Here is a 13929-nt window from a genome sequence, read left to right as displayed (position 1 = left end):
TTACGCAAATGGTCCAGAACAATCAACTGATGAGCAGCAGCGCATAAAATGAACTCATGAAAGGTACAGAGTACAGCCTTTTTAGTTGAAGCTGGTTTTAAAAACCACAGCTATCTTCAAGTTTTGACCGAGTCTTCCTACCAATAACACTATTCTAGCTCTTAGAGGTGGATATCTGACACTTCAAAACACTAAAAAGCTGGCTCCTCACCACTTGTTCAAACATGGCAGCTCCTTTGCCCACAGAAGAGGCTAGGAAAAAGATGCATCAGTGACAGGGGTTGTGAACCTGGCATGCTTGCATATCAGCACTAAGCCAAGATGCATTAACCGATTTTCAAAAACACCTCTCAAATACTTCACTGTCTGCAAAGCTGCAAATAAGCTGTTATTTATCTCAAGCTACAGATAAACTGCAATAATACCTGGGTGACCAATCTGAATGGCAGTTATTTGCAGTCCTAACTTCAGGAGTTTCTGCAAGTACGCACATGTGCAGCGTTGGGAAAGGAAAGCACTAGGACAAGCAAAAAAGAAAGCGAATGTAATAAGAAAACAATTATTCAGCATGTTTCTTAAAGTGGCACTTCTATTCAGATGCAGCTCCATCTACGGAAAGGCAACCCCCGCTGAGATCTCAGCTGCAGCGACACAGCCCAGCTGCTGGCTGTGCAGGTAGTGCTCCGACACCCGCCTCTGCCTGGCAGGACGAAGCCCATCACCTGGGGGAAAAACTCTCCAGACTACGCAAAGTGACATCAGTCCAAGGTTTACGGTAAACTTGGGAAAAGGATTACACCTTATCCAATACATTCCACCAGCCAGACCCGATGTGCAAGGAGGTGTGATTACACTCCACAAAAATATGATACAAGACCCTCACCCCCTGTCAAAGAGCAGAAAAAAAAGGCTGCCATATTGCAAGTTTGATTCCTGGCAAGAGCATTACAACTTGTGCTGGGCATTTCAGAGCGTCTAATGAAGCTACCATGGATAACACCATGGGAATAATGGTGTTTTTTTTAAAAAACAAGCTTTTTTTAAAAAAAAAATTAAATAATTCCAAAGGACCGCATGTGCAGGAGGTCCACTAAAAGAAAAACAAGATGTTGGTATCTGCAAGGCTTCTGCGCTTTGGGGTATTTCACAAGAGCGCTCTGTTTCTCGCCCTCGCACCTCCCGTGGTTCTGGCGGGACAGAAGGCTGCCCCGGCAGCCGGGGCTCCGACACGCAGCCAGACCCCAGGCATCACGACCCGGCCCGCTTTGTCAAGTGCCAGCAGCAAACAAGGAAAAGCAGCCGAAACTTTGCTGCGAGCTGCCACACAGTGGCCTTTTGCTCCTTCACCCTTCCGCACCGCAGACTGTCTCTCCTGGGCTGCTGGTGGGAGCAGGAACCATCGGTCCAGCCTTCGGCCTCAGATGCGGACAGGTACAGGAACAGCCTTGCTCCCAAGCACCGACCTCACGCTCGTACATCAGAGATTATAGGCTATGGACCACATCGTCCCCTTTTTTTGTTAAAAACACCCCCAACTTTCTTCACATTTGCAAAAGCAAGCCAAGGAATGATAGAAAATTCAATCTTCTCCCCTACAAGCAAAGGAACTGAGCAGTGGTACGGAGGGGCGATGCCACGAGCTAACCCCACAGAGCATCTCTCCCTGCTGTGTCCCTTCCAGACCTTCAAACACAGCTTCCGGCCACACCAGCTGCTCCTGCAGGAAAACCACCATTGAGACAAACTTCAGCGGAAGAAACCGTCCTCAGACCCAAGAAAAAGGGCTGGCGGTATCGCAACGCGGAGTCAGTCTGTTCTGGTTTTACGCACTGAAGTGGGAGAGAATTAACCAAGCACAACACAGATTTTTTCGGACAAAATTATCTCTTGTAAGAAAAAAACTCAACCCTTCTAGTAGGCTGCATCCCCTGCACCAAAGGCCGCCTTTGGCACCCTGACAAGCCAGTACACAAAACAGATGAGCGCGCTCCTTTCTCAAAAGAGGGGACCAAAAGGAATCACAACAAGCCCTCTCAGGAAGAAATACATGCTGCAATTAAAGCCATAATAAAATATTAAGTCAAACTGCTAAAAATACACGCAGCCTTGCAGACCAAACTGCACACTTGGAGATGCCGAAACAAATAAAAGATAATATGGAGCACGAATGCAGAGTGCTGGGAAATGGTAAAAGAAATGTAATTCTGGGCACGATCCCCACAGGAGAGGGATCAGGGAAGATCGGGGGGGAAATATTAAGGAATTTGTGACATTGCTGGAAAAGCCTAAAACATTTCAGGTGGAGTGAAAGCTTTCTCTCCTGACTGTAAACAGAACGAAAGCCGTAAGAGATGTGTGATGGGGGTACAGCTGGAAAAAAGCCGCTTCCCTGCAGAAACACCTTTCATACAGTGTGGGTGCTCCTGAGCGCAGGCTGGGAGAACCTGCCCGGTCCCGACTGTCCAGAGGGCAGCGGCTCTCGGAGCGCTGCTCGGGCACCACGAGGACCCGCTCCATCTCTGACTGCAGGAAGAAACCCTGGGGCTGCCTGGGTGAGTAAGCAGCTTCTTGAACATCACCACCAGCAGAGGAAAAAGTCAACTGCTACACACTCTACTTCTACAAATGGTATTCGAACCATTTTATTTTGACAAAACAAAGCTGGCGAATGCCTTATTTTTTTCTCCAAAAGTCGAAGATTGCCATATTAACACCTGGGATGCAGCAGTCGCCCAAACACAAATACAGTCACTAATAGGAACTATCTGCTGACTGATAGAGGACAATGATTTGGAAGAGTTTTAGGACACTTTATTCTACCAACCAGGTATCAGCCTATACATGTAAAAGCTACATTTTTTTTTTTATTATTTTGCATATGTCGATATCCCCTAAGAAATACAACAGCAGCTCCTTCCCCAGCTCTACACGGCAACACCTAATAAAGTGCATTAAAATAACCAAACGGAACACAAATTCCTCGCAGCTTTTAGGAATCCACACACTGAGCTATCTCTTTGCAGTGCCAAGCCCCACTGCACGAGCTCAGCAGCACACGCCAAGTTTTAATGCTTTTCTACTAAAACAATCCCAACAGCCAGCCCCCATTTATCAGCGGATTGCCGTGATCATCATCTAGCAGAAAGAGGCTTTTCGAGCTAGGTGAGTAGACCCTGAGGCTCAAAAAAATTTTGCCTTAATACCTTTTTGTTCTCCTGGAGACAGTGCAGTCAACATTTAGCTACCCAGGTCTTTGAAATATGGCATACGTACTGTAGTTATAGATCCTGAAAGGTATTACGTATAACCATTCCCCTAAATTAGCGATTTTCTTCAGAGAAAAAGCTTTCATTCTGGGAGAAACATCCTTAACAGCCACCCTCGAGACCAGCTTTTCTGCTATAAACTCCATTCTGATTCCCGTTGCTGCCGGCTCTGCCGAAAGGGCCACGCAGATTCAGGCTGCGCCCAGGGCCGCCGCAGGCAGAGGCGACTGCCGAGGACGTCACCGCGGGCAGAGCTGCCCGGCCGCACACCGCGCTGCACCCGCAGCGACCCAGGCTTTGCTGCGGAACCGGCCAACACGTGAAACAGTTCCCCAGCACTAAGTCTCAGCTCGCGTTTCGTGATTTAATAAAGTAGGGATAATAAAGGGGCACAGAAAGTTGCGTGACTTGAAGGCCAAAAAAGGAAGCCAGATGTTGGCTAGAACTTCAAAGTTCCTATTCTCTTGTTTCTCTACTCAGCAGAGTGAATCAGAATGGTTTTAAAAAGGGTTTACTTTTGTTTTTCAACTACATACTTTAAGGGGATATACAGCAGACTGACAGAGCTTCACACTACTACACCGCAGCGGTCTGGTTCTGATGCTACACATCAGCTGGCAGCGCCAGAGCAGGCGCTGCCTGGGGAGGCAAGGGACAGCACGCTCCAGCTCCCTCTCGGTTTTAAAAACCGCCCCATGCTCCAGCTCCCGCTTGGTCCCAGAAACCTCCCTGTCAAGCAGAGGCCACCTCGCCACGCGCGAGCACCGCCTGCCTGCCCTGGCCCAGGCAGCATGCTCAGCTTTACCATCTTCTTCTGCATCTTCTGTTCTGGTGAGACGTAGCTCACCACCTCAGGACCAGGCAGCAGCAGCCCAAATGCGATTTAAACGTCTCTAGCGTGACGTGACAGCCAGGCAGAGGGGTTTTTGCAAAAGCAAGAAGCTGCCGCTGCCTCCTGGCTCAGCAGTGTCCTCAGCCACCTTTACAGCAGACAGCAGGAGTGGTCCCACAACACGGGACTGGTTCACAGCTCACAGACCTCATCCAGCCTTGGGGCCACCAGCTCAGCTACACCGTCAGACACAATAAATGTGAGCTATTGTGGCCATTCAGCAGCAAGCTCCTTGGTAACCAAGAGTGCCAGAATAACCTATTGCTCACCAGCAATACCTGGCTAGGCATGCTGCGATCCAGACATACTTTATTCCTTAGCAAATGGAAGGCTCAGACCACCGTCACTTCTCCAAAGGAAGCTGTAACCATAAGGAAATGACAGCACTTACTGCTAAGAAAAATTGGAAGGTGGTAATAGGAGCTATAAAATAAAAGCTAGGAGGCTGCTGTGGAGAACTCTGGAAGATTCCAGCTACGCATGCCTACTGCCTGCTTCCATTTTTGCAAGCTGTATTTGCCTCATCCAGAACAGGGACACAAGCTTCTTTGGGGCTGCTGCTACTTGTATTGCCTCCTTCCCACTTTGCCACACATTCATGAGGCCTGGTGGTAATCTGAAAGAAGTCTGACTTGTTTTGTAACTAAAGCCAACATGTTTGAGAAGCCTGTTTGCAGTTCTCTGACTGACGGCTGACTTCACCTTTCAATCTGATACCTAACACAACAGCATTTCCCGGAAGAAGTCCCTTTTCCCAAGCTCTTCTAGTTGCTGGCAGGACACAAATTCCAGATAACTGAAGAATACATTCTCCAAGAGGTATCACCCGACTTCCAACCTCACATGGGAGTTATGAATGCACTGGCCAGGTGACCGACACAGCTCAGGAGATCTTAACTGAGCTCGGACGGCTTCAGCAGTGGTTCATCTTTCTTAGTGGAAGCAGAAAAAAGGTGAAAGAATGAGTGATCAGACAAACGCCCAGCTTATTGGGATGCAGCACACAAATGCAGCACACAAATGCATTCAAGGATGGTTCCACTAACAGTATTTATTTGGGAGCTATTCACTAAAATCATTTAGAAATACCACAAAAGTTGACTACGAAACCATATTAACACTTTCTGCCCTATTAAAGAAGAGGAAAGCTTGAAGAGCGACACCCGAGCACCTACGTTGGAGCTAGCTGCTCTGTGTTTAGAGGTTAACTTGACTCCACAGAAACCCGCTTGAGAAGCCTGTGTTTTACAATACTATCTTCTCCATGAAGATATCATGATATCATCAGCACTGACACATCTTTTTCACAGAAAGCCACAAACTGGGCGCTGTACAAGAACCGTTTCGCAGCCACGCAGCGTGCACTAACAGTCTGACATGGCACAAGCACGCAACAACCCCACACACACGGTACGACGACCAGAACGCTTGATGCAGCAGGGCTGCTCTTCACCAACACCTCAGAAAGCAAAAGAATGATTCAAGCTTCCTGTGAAACTAAATAGCTTTTTAACAGCGGCATAAGTTTTCCACGCCATCAGTGGCATCACAGCACACTGAACTGCCACCTGTTCTACGAGACGCGAACAGTTTCTGAGCACACTGCGCATCACTGGCTTCCCGTCCTCTTTCTAACTTCACAGCATGTTGTTCTCGTCATTCCTTCCCAGCTAGTCAAGCTCTAACTCATTACTGCTCGTGTTGCTTACGTCCGTCAGGATCCACCCACCTCAACTAATACAATCTGCTTCTGTAAGTCCGTATTTTTGACAGCAGAGCTGAATTGCATTTTACTTGTCCCCAGTATGCCTTACAGCATCTCATCTTCACGCTTTTCCAATTGTTTCCGAGAAGAAAGGTACACCAGCAGCAGAACATGCCCGTCTGCAAGCTCCAAGGAAATGGGAACACAAGGAATATCTTGCACAGCAGTCACATGGCAAGGTACAACAGCAAAGCCTGCAGTACAGCCCAGCGACCGCTTCTCCACTTCCAAAGCCAGTATTCTGCTTCTATTTGAACCAAACATTGGATGTTCAAGGAAAAAAAGAAAACAAGGTGTAAATCTGCAAGCTGAACGTGCATCTGTACGCAGGCAAGGGAAGAATTAAGAAGTCCTTTTGCCACCTGCAGTTATTACTGCACACCCTGAAGCACAACACTCTGGAACCTCTGCCCAGGCGCAGAGCTACAGTCTGTTATGTACCACTGGTCTCCCAAATCCTCCAAACTCAATCACAGCATTTATTCATCTTTGTGAACCAGGGGTGTTCACCTCAGTAATGTCACCCTTTGTTCCAGCTTTGGCTGAAGCTAAGCTCAGCAAGACCTGGGCATTTGGCAGACGAGCCAGGCAGCAGGTACACCCCTCACACGCAGGCCCAGTGGGCATCTATCGAGGGGACCGTCTCCCACCCCACCAGACACCATGCGGAGCAGCAAAGCCTCTCAAAGGACGAACAGGATTCAACTTCAACGGGCTGCAGGGAGCGAGGTTTCAACAAACTGGCAGCAGACGGTGCCAGGAACCCAGCAGGCGCTCTGCAGATGCGATCACTTCAGCCCTTGGGTGAAGAAATTCACAACCGCAAACTAAGCTCCCCGCGTCCCAAAGAAAAGGGGTGCGAGGCCTGAGCCCACATCACCCAAGGCAGCTTACGCCAGAAAGCAGTCGAGAACTGGATGGGCCACCACCGCCTTCGCCCAGCGGGATGCGGGGCGAGACCGGGGCTGCCGAACGCATCCCCCCGCTCGCTGCCCCGCTGCCAGGGAGCGGCCGCGCTTCGCCAGCCCGACGGATTTCGGGGGGTGAGGTCTCCCCGCAGACACAGCCGGGGAAAATTCCGAGGGGCAGCTGCGAGCTAGCGCTGGGTGAGGCGGCGGCCGGCAAGACCACCGTCCCCAAGGGGGGATCCCCCCCGCGCCCTGCAGACGGCTCCTCACCGAGAGAAAAACAGCTTGTGCAAACCGACGCAGGCCGCAGCCCGCCCGGTTCGGCCCGGCGGGGCTGTGCAGGCCGCCCGCAGGCCCCGGCCGGGCCGCTCCCCCCGCGGGGACTCCCCGGGCAGGCCCGGGCCAGGCCGCAGCCCCCCCCCCCCGCGCCTCCCCGCAGCCCGGCGGGCCCCGCTCCCCGCCCGCACTCACCATGGCTGCCGGCGGCTCCCGCGGGGCGGCTCCTAGGCAGGGCACCGCGCTCCGCTCACGTCATGGCCGGCAGCTGCCGGCGGAGGGGCCTCCTCGCCCATGCACCGCGGAACCCCGCACAGCCCCGGAGACGAGCCGCCGCCGCCGCCTCCCAGCCCCCGGGCCTCCCCCGGCCGGCGGGGACGGGGAGCCCCGGGGCGCTGGGCAGAGGGCAGGCCCGCGCTGGCCGGACGGGACGGGACGGGACGGGTCGGGCGGGAGGCTGCCGGTGCGGCCGGTGGCTACGCCAGGCGCATCCTGCCGCGCTCCGGAGAGGCGGCTCCGCCGGCCCGGCCCCGGCCCCGCCCCGCCCGCCGGGCCGCGCCGCGCCGCAGCCAATCGGCGCCGAGGCGGTGGTGCCCGCGCATGCGCGCCTCGCCGCGGCAAGCCGCCAGCCGCCATCTTGGAGAAGGGCGCGGTGCCTCGCGGTGCGGGGAGGGAAGGTGCACGCCCGGAGGTGCGCCTCGCCCCGCCCCAGCGCCGTGGCGCATGCGCAACAGCCGCTTCCCTCCCGGCAGGAAGCAGCGGGCGGGGCGGGGTGGGTGTCAAAGGGGAGGGGGGGAGGCCCTGGGGGCGGTGCTCCGCCTGGCCACACCTCCAGGAGGCGGGGCTTGGGCGCGCGCTGTTGCCTGGCAACAAGGTGGGGCAGCGGCGCGTCTGGGCCTGCACCTGGGCATAGGCCTGCGCCGGGGTAAGAGGCCCGCGCTGCCTCCCGGCTCCCCCGGGCCTCCCAGGGGAGGATCAGCCCTACGAGCACACTGTCCGCGTTTACTGCCTGCGTGCCCGTGTAACTAATTAAATAATTACAGTGAACCGGGGGGACACAGACCCCACACCGCCCCCATCCCTGCAAGCCCTCAGCAGCAGCCATAAGGGAGTGACGTGGTGTAGAATCGCTTCCTAAGCACCGACTCCCATCCTGCGGTTTAACTCAGCCCGGGGTGCTCTACAGCCCTCGGTTTTCCAACGCCTGACGTGAACGGAGAGATCCCGAACAGTTTAATAAACAGGAGATTCACCCCCAAACTGCTGCCTGTCGAAACCGAGGAGCCCCGAGCCGACGAAGTTAACGCAGACCCCAGTCCTTCCTACGGCTCCAATGCTCCCCCGTGGCACTCGCCGCTACAGGAGATGGCTGAAACCAGCACCTTAATAGGCTTAGAGGGGGGATAGACTTATGGGGATACTGCAAACGCTTGCAGTTAGTTTCGAGGATTAAACAAAACAAGAGAGGGAGAAAAATAAGCCCTCCGTGGGGGTGTAACTAACCACGAGGCCCGGCAAGAAGATTACGGTTGAGCAGTCCCGTGTCTTTCCCACGGCCGATTTTCTTCCATGCTTTCAGCAGAGTGCTGACCCCGCGGGCCCCATCCCGTTCGTCCCGGTCAGCCTTTCCCTGTGGGTGGAAACGCTGTTCCTGGGCCACGCAGGCTGATAAAAACCTTCCAAGGAGGAGACGTGCGGCTTGCAGCCGAGCAGACACTGCTTGGACACACCGGGGATAACGTCTGTTTGCTGCCACATGCTGCTCAGTCACCGTCTGCACCCCCAGGCAGAGCACTGTCTCCAAAACCGACCTCTCCAACATCTCCAAAACCTCTTCAACATCTCCAAAATCCCTCCAACACCTCCAAAACCTCTCCAACACCTCCAAAATCCCTCCAACTCTCCAAAACCTCTCCAAAACCTCCAAAACACCTCCAAAATCTCCCCCAAATGACCAAAATGTCTCCAACATCTCCAGAATGTTTCAAATCCCTCCAAAATCCCTCCAACATCTCCAAACCCACCAAAACCCCTCCAGACACCTGCAAAATCTCCCCCAAATATTCAAAATGTCTCCATCATCCCCAAAACCTCTCCAACACCTCCAAAGCCCCTCTCACACCTCTAAAATATCACCCAAATCTCCAAAATCCCTCCAGTACCTCCAAAACTTCTGCAACACCTCCCAAACTTCCCCAACATTTCTGAAAACCTTACAACGCCTCCGAAACCCCTCTGTCACCTCCAAAACCTGTCCTACACCTCCAAAATTTCCCCAACATCTCCAAGACCCCTTCAACACCTCCAAAACCCCTCTGAAACCTCCAAAACGCCGGGCCAAGCCCAGCTACGTGCCATGCCCTCCAGTGTGCTTAATAGAGGCTGGAACTGCCTTCAGACACTACCTCGGCGATGGTTACATCAAGATATTGCAGCTGTACTGGCAGAGGGCAGGTTACCATGGTGACCATTAAAAGAATAATCTTATTATTTCTGTTTGTTATTCCAGCGGAGTTGTTTGTTGACACGTGCTCCGAGGTGCACGTTGCCGGCCAGGGAAAAACCAGCTGCTGGCCACAGAGCTGCTGAGCCACGCACACCTTGGCTCCAAAGCCACGGAGACCCTGCTCCTTCCACCGCTGTGTTTTTGAGGGTGGGGTGGGTTTTTTTTTTCTGGATCCCCGAAACAGAAGCAGCTCCAGCTCCCTGGGCTGGGGCGGGAGGGACCTGGCGTGCCACAGGCACAGGGCAAGGTGCTGGGGACCGAAAGACAGAAGAGAAACCTTCCACCAGACTGCTGGATCCTCATCGGGAGCTTTCCTCCTCTATTCCTGTTTCCCCTGCAACACCTTTTTGTGTGGGATTTGGGGCTGACAGTGAGCTCCGAGCTCTGCAAGCCTTCATCCTGGCTTTAGAAGCGTCCGGCCCAAGGCAAAGGCAGGCGTCCTTGTGCCCCGTGCTGCTGTGGAAAGAACGGCTCTGCCACCAGCGTTGCTGGAGCGTAACACAGAGCGCGCCCGGCAGTGCTGCGGTGCCGGACCCCAGGGCCTCCTTGGTCTCGTTTCTGGGGCTCTTGCCCCTCGCCGGAAGGGCCCTTTGTCAAAGACAATAAAGTGGCACCCCAAGCGCTGACTGGCTGCAGCCCCAAGGTTTGAATTTGGGGCTCCTTCATCTGTTTCCTAGAGAGGGAGGCAGCCAGGCTCAGACTAAGCCTGAATCAGCCCCAAGATGGGAGAAGCCATCAGCCTTTTTTTTGCGTAACTTTACGTTTTAGAAAAACAGAAAGAAGGGAAATACCATGGGAGACCAAGGGAACAGAATTCTTGAAAATCATTCATTACTGCATGGCTTATCCCTCAATTTTTATTGCAAACACACACAGAAATGCACTGGAATGTGATTTGAAGCCCCTTTATCAAAGCCTCCTGCACAGCTCCAGCATAGATTCCAGCCTGTTCAATCACACATTCAAATACTCACCATATTTAATTGCTTTATTCCAGTTTTGCAGAGTTTGGATTTTGCCTCCAGGGTTAGTCTGAGCCTAACATCAACCCAGCAGCTGGCAACGCTTCACTTCGCATCCAGCCAGCTATCTGTTTCCATCTCTTTTTATTGTTCCTACCGCAAATTGAGCTGTAACTCATTCCCAACGCGATGTATAAATGAGCATCTTGCTGCCTTGCCACCTAATATAAAGTAAAATTTGATGAAAAGGGTTAAACCGTATTTTACAAGCACAATAAACCCACTTTGAGATGAGAGAGAAAGTTTAGTGCAGCAAACCCCAGCCACTCCCTGTGTCTCGCAAGTGGCTTGGCAGTAAGTTTGCTTATTTAGCAAGCTATAAAAAAATGCAGCAGGCAAAGGCCTGAGTATGAATACCTGTGGAAAGTACAGATGTGTGTCTTTAAATTTAAAGAACCACCACAGCCCGCTGCCCCGGGGAAGGGGTGCACCCGAGACGCCTGTCCCCATGAGGGCTGTCCTTCCTCCTCTGTCTGCCATCGCCCGGAGCCAGGCGCGGGCACCCACAGTCGGGCGTCCCAGGGGAGGAAGAGACCCGCTCGGGTCCGTCCACCCCGGCCAGGGTGGCTGTGCTGGGTGAGGGTCTTCTGCAGCCACAGCTGCTCCCGGCCAGGTCCTCCTGCCTTCGCTCCTGCTCTGCTCCGCGCCCTGTTGGGATCCATCTGGGACTGTTTGGGTTCTCGGGTGCTGTTTCTTCGGCACGCTGATTATATCGCGGGGAATGGCTTCCCCATTCCTGTTGAAGGGCAGGTGCTTTAGGCTGGGACAAAACAAGCCCATGGAGCCAGGGGCTAAGACACGGCAGCAGGCATGGGGGGATCACAGGCAAGGTCGTGCTTCAGACGGGCTCTGCAGGCCCAGCATTTTAAGTGTATTTGAAGGGGAGGCTTGGAAATTCATCCCGGTGTCCAAATCACCCCTTCCGAGAGCCTCAGACCCAGAGGAGCAGGGTGGGAGTGGGGCAGCAGGCAGCCAAGGCAGCTCGGTCTTTTGGATAAGAGTCTCCGCTTCTGTCACAGGCAAGGGAGAAAGGACTAGTTACAGGCTGTGGATTTTTTTAAACCTACCCGAAGTTCGAAGTCTGTCCCTGCCATCTTCCTAGACCTCAAAAAACCACCCAGGCAATGCAACAAGATGTCCCGACATGCCCTTCTGCACCTCTCCCTGTTCTCAGCCTCCCACGTTTTCGGGAGGGGACCGGCAGAGGTTCAGGTGGTGGCCGAGGAGGACGATGGAGCTCGGGCTCCTGTGGGCAAGGTCGCACCCTGAGGGGTCCGTCACCCCCCATGAGCTCCTGTGGGCCATCCACCGGGATCCACGTGGATTCGTGACTGGTCGCTCGGTCCTGCGCTTCGGCAGCGCTGGGAGGCAGCTGATGGGCTTTTGTCCAGCTGGGGGCGGTGAGAGAGAGCGGGGTCCCCTCAGCCAGGCACCATGAGGTCTCCCCTTCTTCCAGGAAGCATGGGGTGGAGGGCGCTGTGAAGCCAGCAGCTATCAGGGGTTCCCTGGGACTGGGCACGCTTGCCTTTTCCCTGCCGTGGGAGAGCAGCCCTATTTGCCTGGGTTTCTGCTCCTCTCCACTCAGCCCATTAGCCAAGGCATTAAATTTTAACATATTTTGTTGCTCCTCGCAGAGTGTTCCTGGTGAGTGGGTGCCTGGGTGGGTGCCAGAGCCCCACCGCCACACCCTGGGGACCTGGGGGGACGTGGCAGTCTGGCTGCGGCTGGGGTGCCCGCCTGCACCCCTTGGGTGGGAGAGGGGCTCCCCCGGTACCAGGCGCCTGCGGGATGCCCACGCTTCTCCCAGCTCCCAAGGACCGGCATGGCAGCAGCAGCATAGCGGCAAACGCACTGCGCAGCCGCGTCGTCCCAGATGGGCATCGCTGCTCGCTCCCTGCCTTGGCACGGGGTGACAAGATGGTGCCGAGCCCCCATCAGCCCAGCCAGCGAGGGCAGCCGGGCCAGTGCCCGCAGCAGGGCCAGCCCCCGGGCAGCGCTGCCCGCAGCCCTGCCTGCTCACGCGTCACCTCCGGGGTGGGCAGCCATCCCACCGCCCACCCCTACAATTCCTCGTGCCCTGCAGGAGCGGTCCCTGACCCTGACCGCCGCAAGCTTCACCTCGTGCCTCCGCTGATGCCCCCAGCCCTCACAAAACACCCAGTGCAGGCAGAAAACCAGTAGACAGCAAGCCGTCTCTGCTGCTCCCGAGGGGGTTTTTGCCGCCCCGCAGCTCCCCTGGTGCAGAGCACCCCAAGGAGCCTGCAAAGGGGATCCGCTTTCCCCACCCTGTGACGCAAACCGTCCCCCAGCCCCTCTTTGCCGGGGTCTCCAGCGAGTGCTCAATGGGACGAGCTCCGCTCGCCATGGGCAAGTCCAAGGTGGACACGGGTGCTTGAAGCACCTTGGGATAATGGACTTGGCTTAATGGCAGGAGAAATGCTCAGGCTTGAAGTAGCTGGTGGAAGCGGATGGCTCAAGGACCAGCCCTGCTCTGGATCACGAAGCTCCCACCACTCCTGGACTTGGGCAACATATCGCCCATCCAGGGCCGGGACCAGAGATGGGCAGCTGAATCCTGCCAGAGCTGTGAAGTGTGGGCACCTCGCAGCCTCACGTGTAGGACCGTCCAGCTCAGCACCCTTCTAGATACTTGGAAGAAAGTGATGGAAATGAGTTCGGGATAAGCCACCCTCCAGGTTGGGTCCCCCTCTCTCCTGGGGCAGCTCTGCAGCCAGGACAGGACCGTGAGCAGCACGGCCAGGAGCCTTCTGGCCATCAGAAATTAAAAAGCCATCGATTTTTGCCATTAGAGGGGGTGTGGCTGGAGCAGATGCACTGCAAGCGGAGCCACACTCTGAATAATTCACAGCGAGAGATGACGAAGCCCATGGCCAGGCTGGGGAAGCCTCTTGGTGTCCTCTCGCTGCTGCCTCCCAAGGACGAGGCCTTTGCTTCAGCCCCAGGGTGTTGGATGAGGGTGGAGGTGAGGGACCAGCACAGCTCTTGGTCCCAGGTACCTGTGGGGCCCACGCTGCTCCCTGAGCTCTTCCCAGCAGGTGTGGGACGGACAGACTCCAGAGCTGCTCAGTGAGGACATGTAGCGAGGTGGCCCAGCTTGTCCCCCGGGAGCAGCCGGACATCGCTGGTGTGGCAGCCCTGGCTTGCACCAACAATCCGGAGCCACCTCTTGTGGGGCAGGGACACCCATTGTGGGGCAAAGATGCCACTCATGGGGCAGGGAGGCACGTTGTGGGGCAGGGAGACCCCTCACAAGGCACCACGACTCTCCTGCCG

At 54.9% G+C, this 13929-nt stretch overlaps 1 protein-coding gene across 3 annotated transcripts in view; it reads right to left on the bottom strand.

Annotated features, from left to right (window-relative positions):
• XPO6 (exportin 6) overlaps positions 1-7626 on the bottom strand; it is a 57136-nt gene extending 49510 nt beyond the window's left edge. For all 3 annotated transcript variants that reach the window (XM_075436379.1, XM_075436380.1, XM_075436381.1), the window contains exon 1: positions 7303-7626. In XM_075436379.1, coding sequence (XP_075292494.1) covers positions 7303-7305 — 3 coding nt within the window. In that variant the 5' untranslated portion in view covers positions 7306-7626. The remainder of the gene's footprint in view (positions 1-7302) is intronic.
• Positions 7627-13929: the final 6303 nt, after the last annotated feature.

The sequence above is a fragment of the Opisthocomus hoazin genome, chromosome 15 (assembly GCF_030867145.1).
Source record: "Opisthocomus hoazin isolate bOpiHoa1 chromosome 15, bOpiHoa1.hap1, whole genome shotgun sequence".
Lineage (NCBI taxonomy): Eukaryota > Metazoa > Chordata > Aves > Opisthocomiformes > Opisthocomidae > Opisthocomus > Opisthocomus hoazin.
Note: the sequence above shows the minus strand (reverse complement) of the source record. Positions and strands in the feature narration are given on the sequence as shown.